Here is a 16334-nt window from a genome sequence, read left to right on the forward strand (position 1 = left end):
GACTTGTAGATACAAAGAGAAATAAAACCCTGGGCCCTAAAATGTCAACATTCAATTAAGAGGTATAATTTTACAATGATGCAAAAGGACCTTATTGTCTTAGTTGTGCTCCGATCAACATGCTACTTTATCGTGAATGCCAATGTGTAGAACACAAATCTTTGCTGAGGAGCAAAGATGACATGACCTATAGAACATGATGTGCAGAAGAAACCTGCAGCCTTCAGAAAACTGAACTAGTTCATTAACTCAAGCCCTGAGCTGTAGTTTTCTAAAACATTGGCCTACTCCTATTCCTTTCAGCCCTTTGAGCCTGAAGTTCGCAAAATGCATTGTTTGTGTGCTTGTTTAATCTCTCACCTTGGTTTGCAGCTTGCATGACTGTAGTTGAATGCAATTTATTAACTTGGCTACTGTACTTTTAATGCAAATCAGTTTGCATAACTCCTGTATTAGCACAGATGACAAAGTAGCTTTTATTCACTTTACTGCATTACAATACAGTTCACACTTGCATTCACTATGCATGTATGCAGTTTTAACAGTGCTACATACACAAGTTCCAGTTCCACTTCCAAGAACTAGCCCAGTACTTTTTTTCATGTGTGAGGTGGAAGGATGATGCAGTGTACTGGAACATTGCATGATATTCAAAGTAAAAGATCGTGGTTCAATATTCTGCCAAATTTTCCGACTATAGCTGGATTGCTGTTGGAAGTTGCTGAAAGAAATCCAGAGGGGTCTGGTGGGATGGTTGTAGGATATGGAGGGGAAATCTGAAGATGATTTTTGATTGAGCAGCTGGCCAAAGAGCAATATTAGCCATGATCTGGTACCAGGTGGCCAGGCTTTCCCTTGGCCTCATGGCCTAGAGAAAAATGAATTTCTTGTCCAAAAATTGATAAACCAATAAACTGTGTTCAAACTTGACAACTGGCTTATGTCAATTTGTAAGCTGAAGTTGAGTAAGACATCTAAAGAAAGTTACAATCTTTATTAGGAGTCCACCTTCCTAATGGAGGGGAGTTGGTGGCATATGGTATTGTTACTGGACTAGTAACCCAGAGTATTTCTCTGGGGACATGGGTTCGAATCCCACCACAACAGAAGGTGGAATTTGAATTAAATTAATAAATCTGGAATTAAAAGCTAGTCTAATGATGGCCATGAAACCATTGTCGATTGTTGTAAAAACCCACCTGGTTCACTAATTCCTTTTAGGGAAGGAAATCTGCTGTCCTTACCTGGCCCAGCAAGCCACTCAGTTGTATCTAACTGCTACGAAGTCAGTAAAACAGAATGAAACCAGACAGACCAGCCAGCATCGACCTAGGCACCGGAAATGACAACGGCAAACCCCCAGCCCTGTCGACCCTGCAGAATCCTCCTTACTAACATCTGGGGGCTTATGCCAAAGTTGGGAGAGCTGTCCACAGACTAGTCAGCCTGACATAGTCATTTTCACGTAATCATACCTTACAGACAATGTCCCAGACACTGCCATCACCATCCCCAGGTATGTCTAGTCCCACAGGCAGGGCAGACCCAGCAGAGGTGGTGGCACAGTGGTATACAGTCGGGAGGGAGTTGCCCTGGGAGTCCTCAACATCGACTCAGGACCCCATGATGTCTCATGGCATCAGGCCAAACATGGGCAAGGAAACCTCCTACTGATTACTGCCTACCACCCTCAGTCAGCTGATGAATCAGTACACCTCCATGTTGATCACAACTTGGAGGAAGCACTGAGGGTGGCAAGGGCGCAGAATGTACTATGGGTGGGGGACTTCAGTGTCCATCACCAAAAGTGGCTTGGTAGCACCACGACTGACCGAGCTGGCCAGTCCTAAAAGACATAGCTGCTAGTCTGGGTATGCGGCTGGTGGTGATGGAACCAACAAGAGGGAAAAACATAGTTGACCTCGTCCTCACCAATCTGCCTGCCACAGATGCATCTGTCCATGACAGTATTGGTAGGAGTGACCACTGCACAATCCTTGTGGAGGCGAAGTCCTGCCTTCACGTTGAGGCTACCCTCCATCGTGTTGTGTGGCACTACCACTGTGCTAAATGGTTTCGAACAGATCTAGCAATGCAAAACTGGGCATCCATGAGGCGCTGTGGGCCATCAGCAGCAGCAGAATTGTACTCAGCCACAATCTGTAACTTCATGGCCCAGCATATTCCCCACTCTACCGTTACCATCAAGCCAGGAGACCCACCCTGGTTCAATGAAGAGTGCAGGAGGGCATGCCAGTAATAGCACCAGGCATACCTCAAAATGAGGTGTCAACCTGGAGAGCTACAACACAGGACTACTTGCATGCCAAACTGCGTAAGCAGCATCATGTGATAGACAGAGCTAAGTGATCCCATAACCAACGGATCAGATCTAAGCTCTGCAATCCTGCCACATCCAGCCATGAATGGTGGTGGACAAATTAAACAACTAACTTGAGGAGGTGGCACCACAAATATCCCCATCCTCAATGATGGGGGAGCTCAGCACATCAGTGCAAAAGATAAGGCTGAAGCATTTGCAACAATCTTCAGCCAGAAGTGCCGAGTTGATGATCCATCTCGGCCTCCTCCTGAAGTTGCCAGCATCACAGATGCCAGATTTCAGCCAATTCGACTCACTCCGCGTGATACCAGATAACGGCTGAAGGCACTGGATACTGCAAAGGCTATGGACCCTGACAATATTCTGGCAATAGTACTGAAGACCTGTGCGCCAGAACTTGCCGTGCCCCTAGCCAAGCTGTTCCAGTACAGCTACAACATTGGCATCTACCTGGAAATGTGGAAAATTGCCCAGGTATGTTCTGTACACAAAAAGCAGGACAAGTCCAACCCAGCCAATTACCACCCCATCAGTCTACTCTCAATCATCAGTAAAGTGATGGAAGGTGTCATCAGCAGTACTATCAAGTGGCACTTGCTTCGCAACAACCTGCTCAGTGATGCTCAGTTTGGGTTCTGCCAGGGCCACTCAGCTCCTGACCTCGTTACAGCCTTGGTTCAAACATGAACAAAAGAGCTGAATTCAAGAGGTGAGGTGAGAGTGACTGCCTTTGACATCAAGGCAGCATTTGACCGAGTATGGCATCAAGGAGCCTTAGCAAAACTGGAGTCAATGGGAATCGGGGTAAACTCTCCGCTGATTGGAGTCATACCTAGTGCAAAGTAAGATTGTTGTGATTGTTGGACGTTAATCATCTCAGCTCCAGGACATCACTGCAGGAGTTCCTAAGGGTAGTGTCCTAGGCCCAACCATTTCAGCTGCTTCATCAATGACCTTCCTTCAATCATGAGGTCAGAAATGGGGATGTTCGCTGATGATTGCACAATGTTTAGCACCATTCGTGACTGCTCAGATACTGCAGCAGTCCGTGTAGAAATGCAGCAAGACCTGGACAATATCCAGGCTTGGGCTGATAATTGGCAAGTAACATTTGCGCCACACAAGTGCCAGGCAATGAACATCAACAAAAGAGAATCTAACCATCTCCCTTGACAGCATTATGATTGCTGAATCCCCCAATATCAACATCTTAGAGGTTACCATTAACCAGAAACTGAACTGGAGTAGACATATAAATACCGTGGCTACAAGAGCAGGTCAGAGGCTAGGAATCCTGCGGCGAGTAACTCACCACCTGACTCCCCAAAGCCTGTCCACCATCTACAAGGCACAAGTCAGGGGTGTGATGGAATACTCTCCACTTGCCTGGATGTGTGCAGCTCCAACAACACCCAAGAAGCTCGACACCATCCAAGACAAAGCAGCCTGCTTCATTGTCACCCCATCCACAAACATTCACTCCCTCCACCACCGATACACAGTGGCAGCAGTGTGTACCATCTACAAGATGCACTGCAGCAACACACCAAGGCTCCTTAGACAGCACTTTCCAAACCCGCGACCTCTACCAACTAAAAGGACAGGAGCAGAAAATGCATGGGAGCGCCACCATCTGCAAGTTCGCCTCCAAGTCTCACACCTTCTTGACTTGGAGCTATATCGTCGTTACTTCACTGTCGCAGGGTCAAAATCCTGGAACTCCCTCCCTAACAGCACTGTGGATGTACATGGACTGCAGCGGTTCAAGAAGGCACCTCACCACCACCTTTTCAAGGGCAATTAGGAATGGGCAATAAATGCTAGCCTAGCCAGCGACACCCACATGCTGTGAATAGATTTTAAAAAAAGGTTCCTTCTCTGGCTCATTATCTGATTATGCTTTTGTGAAATACCTTGGGACATTTTCTGTGTTAATGCCACTATATTAATATAAGATGTTGTCCAAGATTTCACCTTGGTGAGTGCTTAGATGCATGTCTTGGTGCTTGGGGCTGTGTATAGCAGTACATGAATATACTCATTAATTCGGACTGTTAACGCCAACAGATCCTGGTGTTATGATTCTGGATTTATCTGCCAGTAAGTTAGCAGCGTCAAGAATAGAGAGGCTGTATGTTTAGGTTTTGATATTTATTGAAGCAAAAAGGATTCTATCCTGCCAACAAAAATAGCTTTCTTAGAAATGACCGTGTGCCTAACTGTTGTTTTAAAGGAAGAAATTGGACTTAATTTTTTTTTTGAATTTATATAGAGTAGGTTCCTTACTTTATTGGAAACTCTGGGAATTGGATTACATCTGTGCATTCTAGTAATTATTTTATTAGTTAGAAATCTCTTAATTAAAAATTGTGAACTGTCAACTTAGTTCTACCATATTTAATGAGCTCACTGACTTCATTGGGTAATATTGTATTTACACAAAGGCACAGATAGAACAATTTTGTTACAAGCTAAACATTTTTTCTTTTTATTAATTTTTGTTAATCTTCACCGCATATTGCAAGGGCCAGCTTGTTTTTTCTTGTCAAAACAGCAGGCTCACATAAAAAGATATATGGCCTCAAGATTTTCACATTTTTGTGTTCTAAGACATTTCTATTCCAGGATAGTTCCTATAGTCCAAAATTATTGTCTCACCTGGTGTCCGTTTTCATTTTATTTCTTAAAAAAATCAACTGAATTCCATCTTGCATTCCTGATTTTTGTTTCATTGCAAACCTCTTTTGAAATTAGCTATTCATTCTTCTCAGTTTGATCAAAAGAAATGCTGAAAGTACACTGTGTATTGTCAGCAACAATAATGAGAGATGAGTTGGCACAGGATCTACACGTGAAACACCAGCATCTGTAGAGAAGGTATTTCAGGTGCCGACTGTTCAGTAGAAGCATTCATGCATCTTTTCTCTCTACAGATGCTGATAAACTCGCGAGGTATTTTCAGCATTTCCCATTTTATATCACTTTAATAAGCAACTATGTCCACCTGAATGATGCAATATAAACTGACATTTTTGATTCTTTTAACTTGTGTATTGACTAAATTAAAACTCTGAGACTCCAGTGGTGCTTGTTAATTTTTTTTGGTTGCAGTTTGATTAGTTATACTGCATCTGCTTTAAGCATATGGTGTCAGTTGACGTTGACATTTTCTCACAAGTGCCAAATCTCTCTCCTTGCTTTTGCTGTCAGTATATTGTGTGCAATACCCTTTCAGCAATAAGGCTAGATTGGGCAGGACTAATATTTCTTTAGAATTAGTTAGTCAATGAGGCGGTTGGTAGATACAATGTCAGGAGTTCATATTATTGAGAAACCAAGTTTAAGGGCCAAAGTCCATAATAAAGCATATCAACAAGGCTGAAAAGAGTGAAATGTGAGGTAAATCTGTAGAATGGAGTGATTATGAATGAGGAGAGAGATTGTTTAGACACTTGTACAGTGTTATGAGACCTAACGGTGTCTATGAGGGATGCTAGTCATATGACACCAAACAATCCAAGAAAAGATCTACTAACTATTAAAAATGGCAGATATAGTGGGCGTAACCACCATACTTTTTGTCTTCTGGGTTTGCTTGAGCAATGGAGGCATAGCAACAGTCGACAAAATGGTGGCCAACATGCTATAAATCAACACAACAGCAACATGCATTTATATAGCATCTGTAACAGTTAAAATGTTGCAAAGCACTGCTCAGGACCATCATCAAATAAAGTTTTACTCCGTGCCACATGAGATATTAAGACAGGTGACTAAAACAGTCAAGGAGGAAGGTTTTAAGGAGCATCTTAAATGAGAAGCTGAGGTGTGCAAGAAGGGAATTCAAAGTTTAGGGCATAGAAGGTTGATTGCACAACTGTCAATGGTATAGCAGTTAAAATTGGGGATGCACAAGAAGTCAGAATTGGAGGAATGCAGAGCCCCCAGAGGACTGTAGGAGGTTACAGAGATAGGGAGGTGTGAAACCACTGCTGGATTTGAAATTGAGGCATTGCTGGGCTGGGAACTAATGTAGATCGGTGTGCACAATGGCAATGGGTCAGAGAGACTTGGTGCGTTTAGGATATGGGCAGCAGAGCTTTGGATGAGTTCACGTTTATGTAGGGAGGAAGGTAGAAGCCCGGTCAGGAGAGCATTGGAATAGTCAAGTCTAGAGGTAATACAGGCATGGATGAAGATTTCAGCTACAGATGAGCTAAGGCGGGGGCAGAGTCAGGCGATTTTACTGAGGTGAACGCAGGCAGTCTTGGTGATGGAGTGAATATGTGGTCAGAAACTGATCTCGGGGTCAAACAGGATGTCGAGGTTGAGTGATCTGGTTCAGCCTCAGTGACCAGGTAGAGGGGTGGAGTCAGTGGTTAGGGAATGAAGTTTGTTATGAGGACTGAAGGTGATGGCTTCCGTCTTCTCAATAACTAGTTGGAGGAAATTTCTACTCATCCAGTACTGGATGATAGAACACAGGAAATCAGAACAGGAGTAGGCCATATGGCCCATCGAGCCTGCTCCGACATTCAAAATGATCATGGCTGATCTTGGGATTCAACTCCACTTTCCCGCCCCCTCGCCATATCCCTTGATTCCCTATGAGATCAAAATTCTGTCTATTCCAGCCTTAAATGTGTTCAACAATGGAGCATCTGCAATCCTCTGGGGTAGAGAATTCCAAGGATGCGCAACCCTTTTGAGCGAAGTAATTTCTCCTCATTTCAGTCCTAAGTGATCGGCTCCTTATCCTGAGACTGTGCCCGTGTTTTAGATTCCCCAACCAGCGGAAATAATCTCTGTGTCTACTCTATCCAGCCCGTTTAGAATCTTACATGTTTCAATGAGATCACCTCTCAATCTTCTAAATTCCAGAGAATACAGGCCTAATTTACTTAGCCTCTCATCATAGGACAACCCCCTCATCCCAGGGACCAATCTAGTGAACCTTGACTGTACCGCCTCCACTGCAAATATATCCTTTCCTAAATATGGAGATCAAAACTGCACACAGTGTTCCTGATGTGGTCTCACCAAAGCCCTGTACCATTGTATCAATACTTCCTTATTCCTGTACGCCAATCCCTTTGCAATAAAGGCCAACATGCCATTTGCCTTCTTAATTGCTTGCTGTACCTGCATGTTAACTTTCTGCATTCCTTGTACAAGCACACCCAAGTCTCTTTGAAAATCGACACAAGTTTCACACCAGATTTTAAAAAAAATTCTGCTTTTCAAATCTTCTGACCAAAGTAAAGAACTTCACACTTACCCGCATTATACTCCATCTGCCATTTTCTTGCCCACTCACTTAACCTGTCTATATCGCTTTGCAGCCTCTGTGTCCTCCCCCACAGCTTACCTTTCCATCTACCTTTGTATCATCAGCAAACTTAGATACATTACACTCTGTCTCTTCATCTAATTCATTAATATAGATTGTAAATAGCTGAGGCCCCAGCACTGATCCTTGCAGCACTCCACTATTTACTGCCTGCCAACTTGAAAATGCCCGTTTATGCCCACTCATTGCTTCCTGTCCGTTAACTAATCATCTATCCATGCTAATATATTACCCCCAACTTCATGAGCCCTTATCTTGCCTATTAATCTTTTGTGTGGAACCTTATTGAATCCCCTTTGGAAATCTAGGTATACTATATCCACTGGTTCCCCTTTATCTACCCTACATCCCCACAAAACTCTCATAAATTTGTCAAGCAGCATTTCCCTTTAGTAAAACCAGACAAGCAACATGACTGATCAGAGGCAGTGGGAGGTGGTGGTGAGGTATAGCTGGATATTTATGCACATAGAATCTATCGTTGTGTTTTCAGATGATATTGCCAAGGGACAGCATGTAGATGAGAAATTTGAGATAGATCCTTGGGGAGTCTCCAGATGGGAAGGGTTCAAGGTTGTCTGATTTGTGCCACTTTGACTATTGATCAAATTTGTCTTTGAAAAGATTGTTTTACTTGAATTGTTTAAGTAAAACTGTATTGAACGAATACTGGTGGTTCTGTCTAAACCATGCAAGTTCATAACATTTGGCACATGAGCTATGAGCAAATCTGTTTAGCTGACAATATGCTTGTTCTACTTGATAATGAGACATAGGTTCGATTTCTGGCTTGTATTGAGTTGGCTTCAACAATACCAGGCAATGGAATGAAAAAATTAACTATCCTTCCTGATAATGATCTCGTGACCCTGCTGGAATGTATGTTTGTGGATATCAAGTTAGAACGGAATCAAGCTTGGCTTTGATTCACTCCATGATAGAACAGCCAGTAGGTACTCGCACATAAAGAATAGTCACTTGATTGAGCTACCAAGCTTGTACAGAAACATGTGGAACTAGATTCTAGCAAGACGTGGTGCCTTCAGCAAAGGGAAAACTAGAAAGGGGGAATAAAAAGTAGTAGTAGTATTTTGGTTGATAATATTTCACCAAGATTACAGATTTTTATTTTTGATTGATGAACACTGTAGTTGTAATTTGTCATTGACATAGAGCCTGAAGTATTGGTTGTGTATTTTGGGTTAGAAAATCTTGGCTATGTTTCTTGCCACATTACAGTGAAGTGACAGAATTACTGGCATTTATTCTGTCCTAGATAGTACAGTGTATTATCTTAACAAGACTTACAGTAGCACACTCACTCTTGTCTAGATTACATGCACTGAGCAACAAGAGATAATTGATTAGATTTGTGTGGCAAATTTAGCCTGTCTTTCTGAGTTCCCCACAATGTCACTTACTTACTTATTCATAAGATTCACTTACTTTCTTTCCCTGTTAGATGGCTCCATAATCAGACTGGCAGAAAAATTGAATTAGGATGAGAGAGCATTGTACCATGATAGGGTCAAGCAGTACAGAGCTAGCTTAAAGCATTTGAGTAAGTCTGTTTACTGAGCACATTTAATAATTTGTGCTTTATAGATTTTTCTTTTTAAAATACACCTCCAATGACATCTGGTTCGCATACAGCTGAACTGCAGTGTGGTGTACTTAATACACCAGAAGTTAGTTGTTGAGATCAGCGTGAACAATTCATATACTCACATAGCATTCCTTTGTCTGCAGTTCCCCTTTGGCATTTACCCATTGAAAAGAAACAGGCTAATGTTTCTGTTAGAGTAATGGACAAAGGAATAAATCTGTTGTTAATTCATTAATGGGATGCAGGTGTCACTGGTATGATCAGCATTTACTGTCCATCCCTAATTAACCCTTGAGAATATAGTGGTGAGCTGCTGACTTTAACTGCTGCAGTCCAGGTGCAGGTACTCCCACTGCTGTCTAGGGAATTCCAGGATTTTGACCCAGTGACAATGAAGGAATGGCGATATATTTCCAAGTCAGGATGGTGTGTGACTTGGAGGGGAGCTTGCAGGTGGTGGTGTTCCCATGTGCTTTCTACCCTCATTCTTCTAGGTAGTAGAGGTTGTGGGTTTGGGAGGTGCTGTCGAAGGAAGCTTGGCAATTTACTGAAGTGCGTCTTGTGGACAGTACACACTGCTGCCATGGTGTGCCCATGGTGAAGGGTGTGAATATTTAAACTGGTTGATGGGGTGCCCGTCAAACGGGCAGTTTTGTCCTGGATGGTGTTGAGTTTCTTGAGTGTTGTTGGAGCTGCACTCATCTAGGCAAGTGGAGAGACCTGACTTGTGCCTTGGAGAGAGTAGAAATGCTTTGGGGAGTTGAGGCGTGAGTCAATCACCACAGAATACCCAGCCTATCAACTGCTCTTGCAACCTCACTATTTATATGGCTAGTCTAGTTACATTTCTGGCCAACGAGAAACCCCAAAATGTTAGTGAGATATTCAGCAATGATAATGCCGTTGAAAGTCAAGGGGAGATGATTAAACTCTTTCTTGTTGGAGATGGTCATTGCCTGACACTTGTGTGACGCAAATGTTACTTGTCACCAAGCCTGAATGTTATCGAAGTCTTGCATATAAATATGTATTACTACTTTATAGATGGAGTCATTTATGGCATAGACAGAGGCCATTTGGTCCATCGAGTCCATCCTGGCTCTCTGCACAGCAATCCAGTCAGTCCCACTCCCCTGCACCCCCCCCACCCGCTTGATCCCCATAATCCTGCAAGTTTATTTCCTTCAAGTGACCATCAAATTTCCTTTTTAAATCATTGCCTCCACTTCCACCATCCTCTTGGGCAGCGAGATCCAGGTCATTACCACTAACTGCGTAAAGAAAAAAAGGTCTTCCTCACATTCAGCCCCCGCTCCCTTCGTATCTCTTGCCCAAAGCCTTCAATCTGTGTCCCCTAGTCCTTGTACCATCAGTTAATGGGAACAGTTTTTCCTTGTCTAACTTGTCTAAGTCTGTCATAATCTTGTACACCTCTATCAAATCTCCCCTCAATCTCTTTTGCTGCAGGAAGAATAACTCCAGCTTTTCTGATCTAAGCTTGTAACTAAAATCCCTATCCCTGGAAATATTGTAGTAAATCTCCTCTGCACCTGCTCAAGGACCCTCATATCCTTCCTGAAGTGTGGTGACCAGAACTGGACTCTACTCTAGTTGGGGCCTAACCACTGCTTTATAAAGATTCAGTATAACTTCCCTGCTTTTGTACTCTATGCCTCTATTATGAAGCCCAAGATCCCTTATACTTTGCGAACCACTCTCTCAGTATGTCCTGTCACCTTCGTTGCACATGCACCCCCAGGTGCTCTTTTCCTCCCACTCTTTAGAACTGTGCCATTTAAGTCTATATTGCCTCTCCCTATCTCTTCTGCCAAAATACATCACCTCACTCTTGTCTGTATTAAATTCCACCTACCACTCGTCTGCCCATTCTGCTAGCCAATCTATGTCCTGTTGCAGGTTGTTCATATCATCCACTGTTTGCAACTCCTCCAAGTTTGGTGGCATTGGCAAATTTTGAAATTCTACTCTGTATTCCAAGATTCAAGTCATTTATATATAGCAAAAAAAGCTGTGGTCCTTGCACTGACCCTTGGCAAACACTACTGTCTACCATCCTCCAGTCTGAAAAACAACATTTACCATGACTCGCTGTTTTCTGTCCTTGAGCCAACTTTTTATCCAATTGGCCACTGTTCCTCCTATTCCATGAACCTTAATTTTGTTGACCAGCCTTTTATGTGATACTTTATCAAATGCTTTTTAAAAATCCATATGGACAACATCCATCGCATTGCCTTCATCTACCTTCTCTGTTACTTCATCAAAAAATTCAATTAGATTAGTCAAGCATGATATGCCTTTTACAAATTCATGCAGGCTATCCTTAATTAACCCAAAACTTTCCAAGTGCCTGTTGATTTTTTTTCCCCCCCGATTATTGTTTCTAAAACCTTACCCAGCATTGATGTTAAACTAACTGGCCTGTAGTTGCTAGGACTGTCCTTATACCCTTTCTTGAATAAGGGTGTCACATTTGCCACTCTGCAATCTTCTGGCGCCTCCCCCGGATCTAGGGAAGATTAGAAGATACAGCAAGCCCTTCCGCTGTCTCCACCCCCACTTTAGCAACCTGGGATGCAAGCCATCCAGACCAGGTGACTTATCTACCCCAAGCATAACCATACTTGAGGAACTGCGAATCTAGCGTCAGCGAACATCCCCATGTCTGACCTGATGACTGAAGAAAGGTCATTGCTGAAGCAGCTGAAGATGGTTGGGTCTAGGGCGCTGAGGAATCCCTGCAGCAATATCTTGGGTATGAGGTGATTGACCTTCAACAACTGCAACCATCTATCTTCCTTTGTGCTGGTATAACACTAACACTATCCTCCTGATTTACATTGACTTCAACTTTATCAGGGCTCTTTGATGCCACATTTGGTCAAATGCTGCCTTGATATCAAAGGCAGTCACTCTCACCTCACCTGGAATTCACCTCTTTTGCCTATGTTTGGACTGAAGTTGTAATGAGATCTGAAATCAAGTGCTTCTGGCAGAACTCGAACTGAACATTGGTGAGAAGGTTATTGCTGAGTAAGTGTCACTTGATAGCATTGTCGACATTTTCCATCGCTTTGTTGATTGAAAGTAGATTGATGGGGTAGTAATTGGCTGGATTGGATTTTCTCTACTTTTTGTGGACAAGGCATACCTGGGAAATTGTTGGGTATATGCCACTGTCATAGCTGTACTGAAATGCTTGGTTAAGGGCGCAGCTAGTTCTGGAGCACAAGTCTTCAGCAGTACAGTTGGGATGTTGTCAGGGCCCATACCTTTTGCTGTATGCAGTGCACTCAGCTGTTCCTTGCTATCACATGGAGTGAATTGAATTGGCTGAAGACTGGCTTCTATAATGGTGGGGACCTCAGGAGAGGGTCGAGATGAGTCATCCACTCAGCACCTCTGGCTGAAAATGGTTGCAAATGTTTCAGCCATGTCTTTGCACTCGTGCTGGACTCCACCATAATTGAAGATGGGGATGTTCGTGGAGCCGCCTTCTCCCGTTAGTTTAATTGTCGACTAGCATTCATAACTGGGTGTGGCCTGCTAATGCTATCACTGGTAGCTTCTGAGCTTACTATGGGTATAAATGCAGTGCTTTTTTAAAAGATTGATAGCATACAAAATAGATGGGATCTTCCATGTCTGGGTGAAAACCGTTGACTCAGAAGAGTTTGGAGTTTGGTGGAAGGTGTTGGCTCAATTTTTGTTGCTTTATTCTATTTTGTCATGCAGGTGACAGGTACGATCCTGAGCCAAAAGCCAGGTGGGATGATGACTGGGACAAAGGCAGTAAAGGTACTTTCCCGTTCAGTGAAAAGTTGGGGGAGATCAGCGATAAGATTGGGACTACCATCGATGACACGATCAACAAGTTCAGAAAGAAGGATAAAGATGATTCACCAGAAAGGTATTCTGGATGTGAAAATGTCTTTTGTTAATAATTTTGTTATGCAATTTCTTCAACTTTAGGAATGCGTCTGAATGGTCCTTGCAAGTTAGTGACTTTGAAAATGTGGTGGGAAACGCCCTGTGATTAGCAGTGAATTTGTAAAAACTTGAGCATAAATGACTTCCTCTGGTCGCTGTTCTGTTTTTCTTAATTAGAAATTGTGAATTGATGAAATCTACCCTCGGGTTAATCTATCTCAGATTCACAACAGCCAGAGGAAGACCCCTCCCCCCCCCCCCCGCCACTACATTTACGATGTCACTGATTCACAACTACCAGAGGAAGTCTCCTCACTACATTAACAATTTGTTAATTCACAATAGCCAGACTGTAAAATGCACACAGTATCATTTCAAGGTCTTGTGGTTTAGTCTTTGCCCTGAACCAGCTGCGCATATGAATCTTGTCACTCTGTAACACACTTGTGTTCATCAATTGCAGTGACTATTTTGACTTTTTAAAAAAAACCTCTAAATGCTGTAGGAAAACACTGAGTGCTTTGGAAATATTAATTTTCTGCACTCTTCTTCAAAAAGGAATTAGCTGTAACTTAGGCTACTTGAATCAAGTAAAAATACAGGTCAAATATTGTAAACAAAGTGTTGAGTATGTTTTGTAAATTAGATTTTTCTGCACTATCCTAAAAAAAACACTTAAATAATTAAGCTTTCAGGTGGCTCTAATTGTTAGAAAGGAAATAAATAACAAAACACTCAACAGCTGAGTTTAAATTTTACAGTAGATGAACAGTGGACAAAGTTATTGGCCATCTTTCCAATCCAAAAGGTACACTAGTGTAGTGGTTATGTTAATGGGCAAATAATCCAGAGGCCTAATCTAATAATCCAGGGAATCTAAATTCAAATCACATAGCAGTTTGAGAATTTGAATTCAGTTTAAAAATAAATCAATAAATTTGGAGTAAAAAAATTTGCATCAGTAAAATGGTCATGAAGTTGTCAGGTTGTCGTAACAAAAACTAATTGGTTCACTGAGACCCAGGATATTGCTTTAGGAATTCCTTATGGCAGTCTCCTAGGATCAACTATCTTCAGCTGTTTCATCAGCGATCCTTCCTCCATCATAAAGTTAGAATTGGTGCTGTTTGCTAATTATTGCCATGCAGTGTTCAGTTCCATTGGCAATTCCTCAGATAATGAAGTAGTCTATTCCTGCATGCAACAAGACCTGAACAGCATTGAGACTTGGACTGCTAAGTGCAAGTAACATTCATGCCACACAAGTGCCATGGAATGACCATTTCCAAGAAGAGTGACTATTAACTGACATTACTGTTGCCGAATCCTCCACCATCAGCATGCTGGAGGGGTGAGTGGAGGGCGGGGGGGGGGGGGTCACTGTTGACTGGAAATTCAACTGGATCAGCCACATAAGTGTTGTGGCTAATGGAGCTGGTCAAAGGCTGAGTATTCTGTGACAAGTGGCTCACCTGACTCCACAAAACCTCTCCACTACTACAAGACACAAATCAGGAATGTGATGAAATATTCTGCAATTGCCTGGATAGACGCAACCATATAAGCACTCAAGAAGTTTGACACCATTCAATTCAAAGTAGCCCGCTTGATCGGCACTCCATCCACTAACTTCGGCGTTCACTGGTGCTGTGTGTAGGATGTACAGCAACAAGTCGTCATGGTTTCTACCGGCAGCACCTAGGACAAGAGCAGCAGGTGTATGAAAATACCATCACCTGCAGGTTTCCCTCCAAGTCACAAGCCATCCTGACTTGGACATACAGTATATAACCGTTCTTTTATTGTCGTTGGAACTCCCTACTTGGTACCATTCTGGGAGTACCTTCACTATGTTGACTGCATCTGTTCAAAAAGGTGGTTCACCTGAAAGGAAACTTTGGATAGGCAATAAATGCTGGTCTTGCCAGTGACACCCATCTCTCGAAGAATGATGGTCAAAAAATTTTTTTAGAACTGAGGGCATTTGTCTGCTTGTATGAACCTACAGTCTGTGAACCTGATCTCAAAGTTTTAAATTTTGATGCACACCAATTTTTATTTCTTATTCAAAGTTTTAATAAATTGGATATGAAATATTTTTGCCAAGAGAAATAGGCTTAGCATGCACTGATTTCTCATCTCTCTCCTTGTGCCTGTGATGCAATGCTCAATTTGCAGTGTAGTACATTACATATAGGAGATGTGCTTGGACAAGAAGAAATATTGAATATTTGAGCCACACATTACTATAACATGCTAAAGTATAAGTATGTTTAAGATGCATAGAGCTGAATGTAAATAATTAAACTATGCAGTGAGTTACTTTATATTTTGGGGACTATTGGCAAACAAACACAGCAATCATTCTGTACCAGCAACATCTGTCAAGCAGCAGTAAATATGTCCTTGTAAAATGTTTTATTTTACAGTAAATTTCCTCCTTTCTACCATGTATGTATTTATGTGTAAAATCCAGTTCATACTTGATACAAATCTGGATGGCAAAACTTGGCAAACATAATAGCAGTTTCCAGTGGAAATGGAGAATACAGCCTCAAATCAAAATGGCTTTCTGCATGTCCTAAAATCCATGCGACGGTATGATGGTTAAAAAAAATTCTTATTGATTCGCGTGATGTGGGTGGCCTTTATTACCACCTCTATTTGCCCTGAGAAGGTGATGGTAGACTGCTTTCTTGAACCACAGGTAGTGGTTTGATACAACTGAGTGACTTGCTAGGCCACTAGAGAGGACAGTTAAAAGTCAGCTACATTGGTGTGAGGCTGGAGTCACTTATCGAGATCATACTGAAACTTTATAAATTACTGTCCAGGCCTCAACTAGAAAATTGTGGATAATTCTGGGTACCGTGCTTCAGGAACAATGTAAAGGCCTTAGAAAGGGTCCAGTGGAGGTTTATCAGGATTTTACCAGGGATGAGGGACTTTGGTTATTTTTTTTTTATTTTTTATTTAGAGATACAGCACTGAAACAGACCCTTCGGCCCACCGAGTCTGTGCCGACCAACAACCACCCATTTATACTAATCCTACATTAACCCCATATTCCCTACCACATCCCT

At 42.3% G+C, this 16334-nt stretch overlaps 1 protein-coding gene across 1 annotated transcript in view; it reads left to right on the top strand.

Moving 5' to 3' along the window:
• The window catches only part of clint1a (clathrin interactor 1a), a 230668-nt gene that overhangs the window by 171856 nt on the left and 42478 nt on the right, over positions 1–16334 (top strand). The window contains exon 6 of the mRNA XM_068043203.1: positions 13057–13231. Within this exon, the coding sequence (XP_067899304.1) occupies positions 13057–13231 (175 nt within the window). The remainder of the gene's footprint in view (positions 1–13056; positions 13232–16334) is intronic.

Source organism: Heterodontus francisci, chromosome 12 (assembly GCF_036365525.1).
Source record: "Heterodontus francisci isolate sHetFra1 chromosome 12, sHetFra1.hap1, whole genome shotgun sequence".
NCBI lineage: Eukaryota > Metazoa > Chordata > Chondrichthyes > Heterodontiformes > Heterodontidae > Heterodontus > Heterodontus francisci.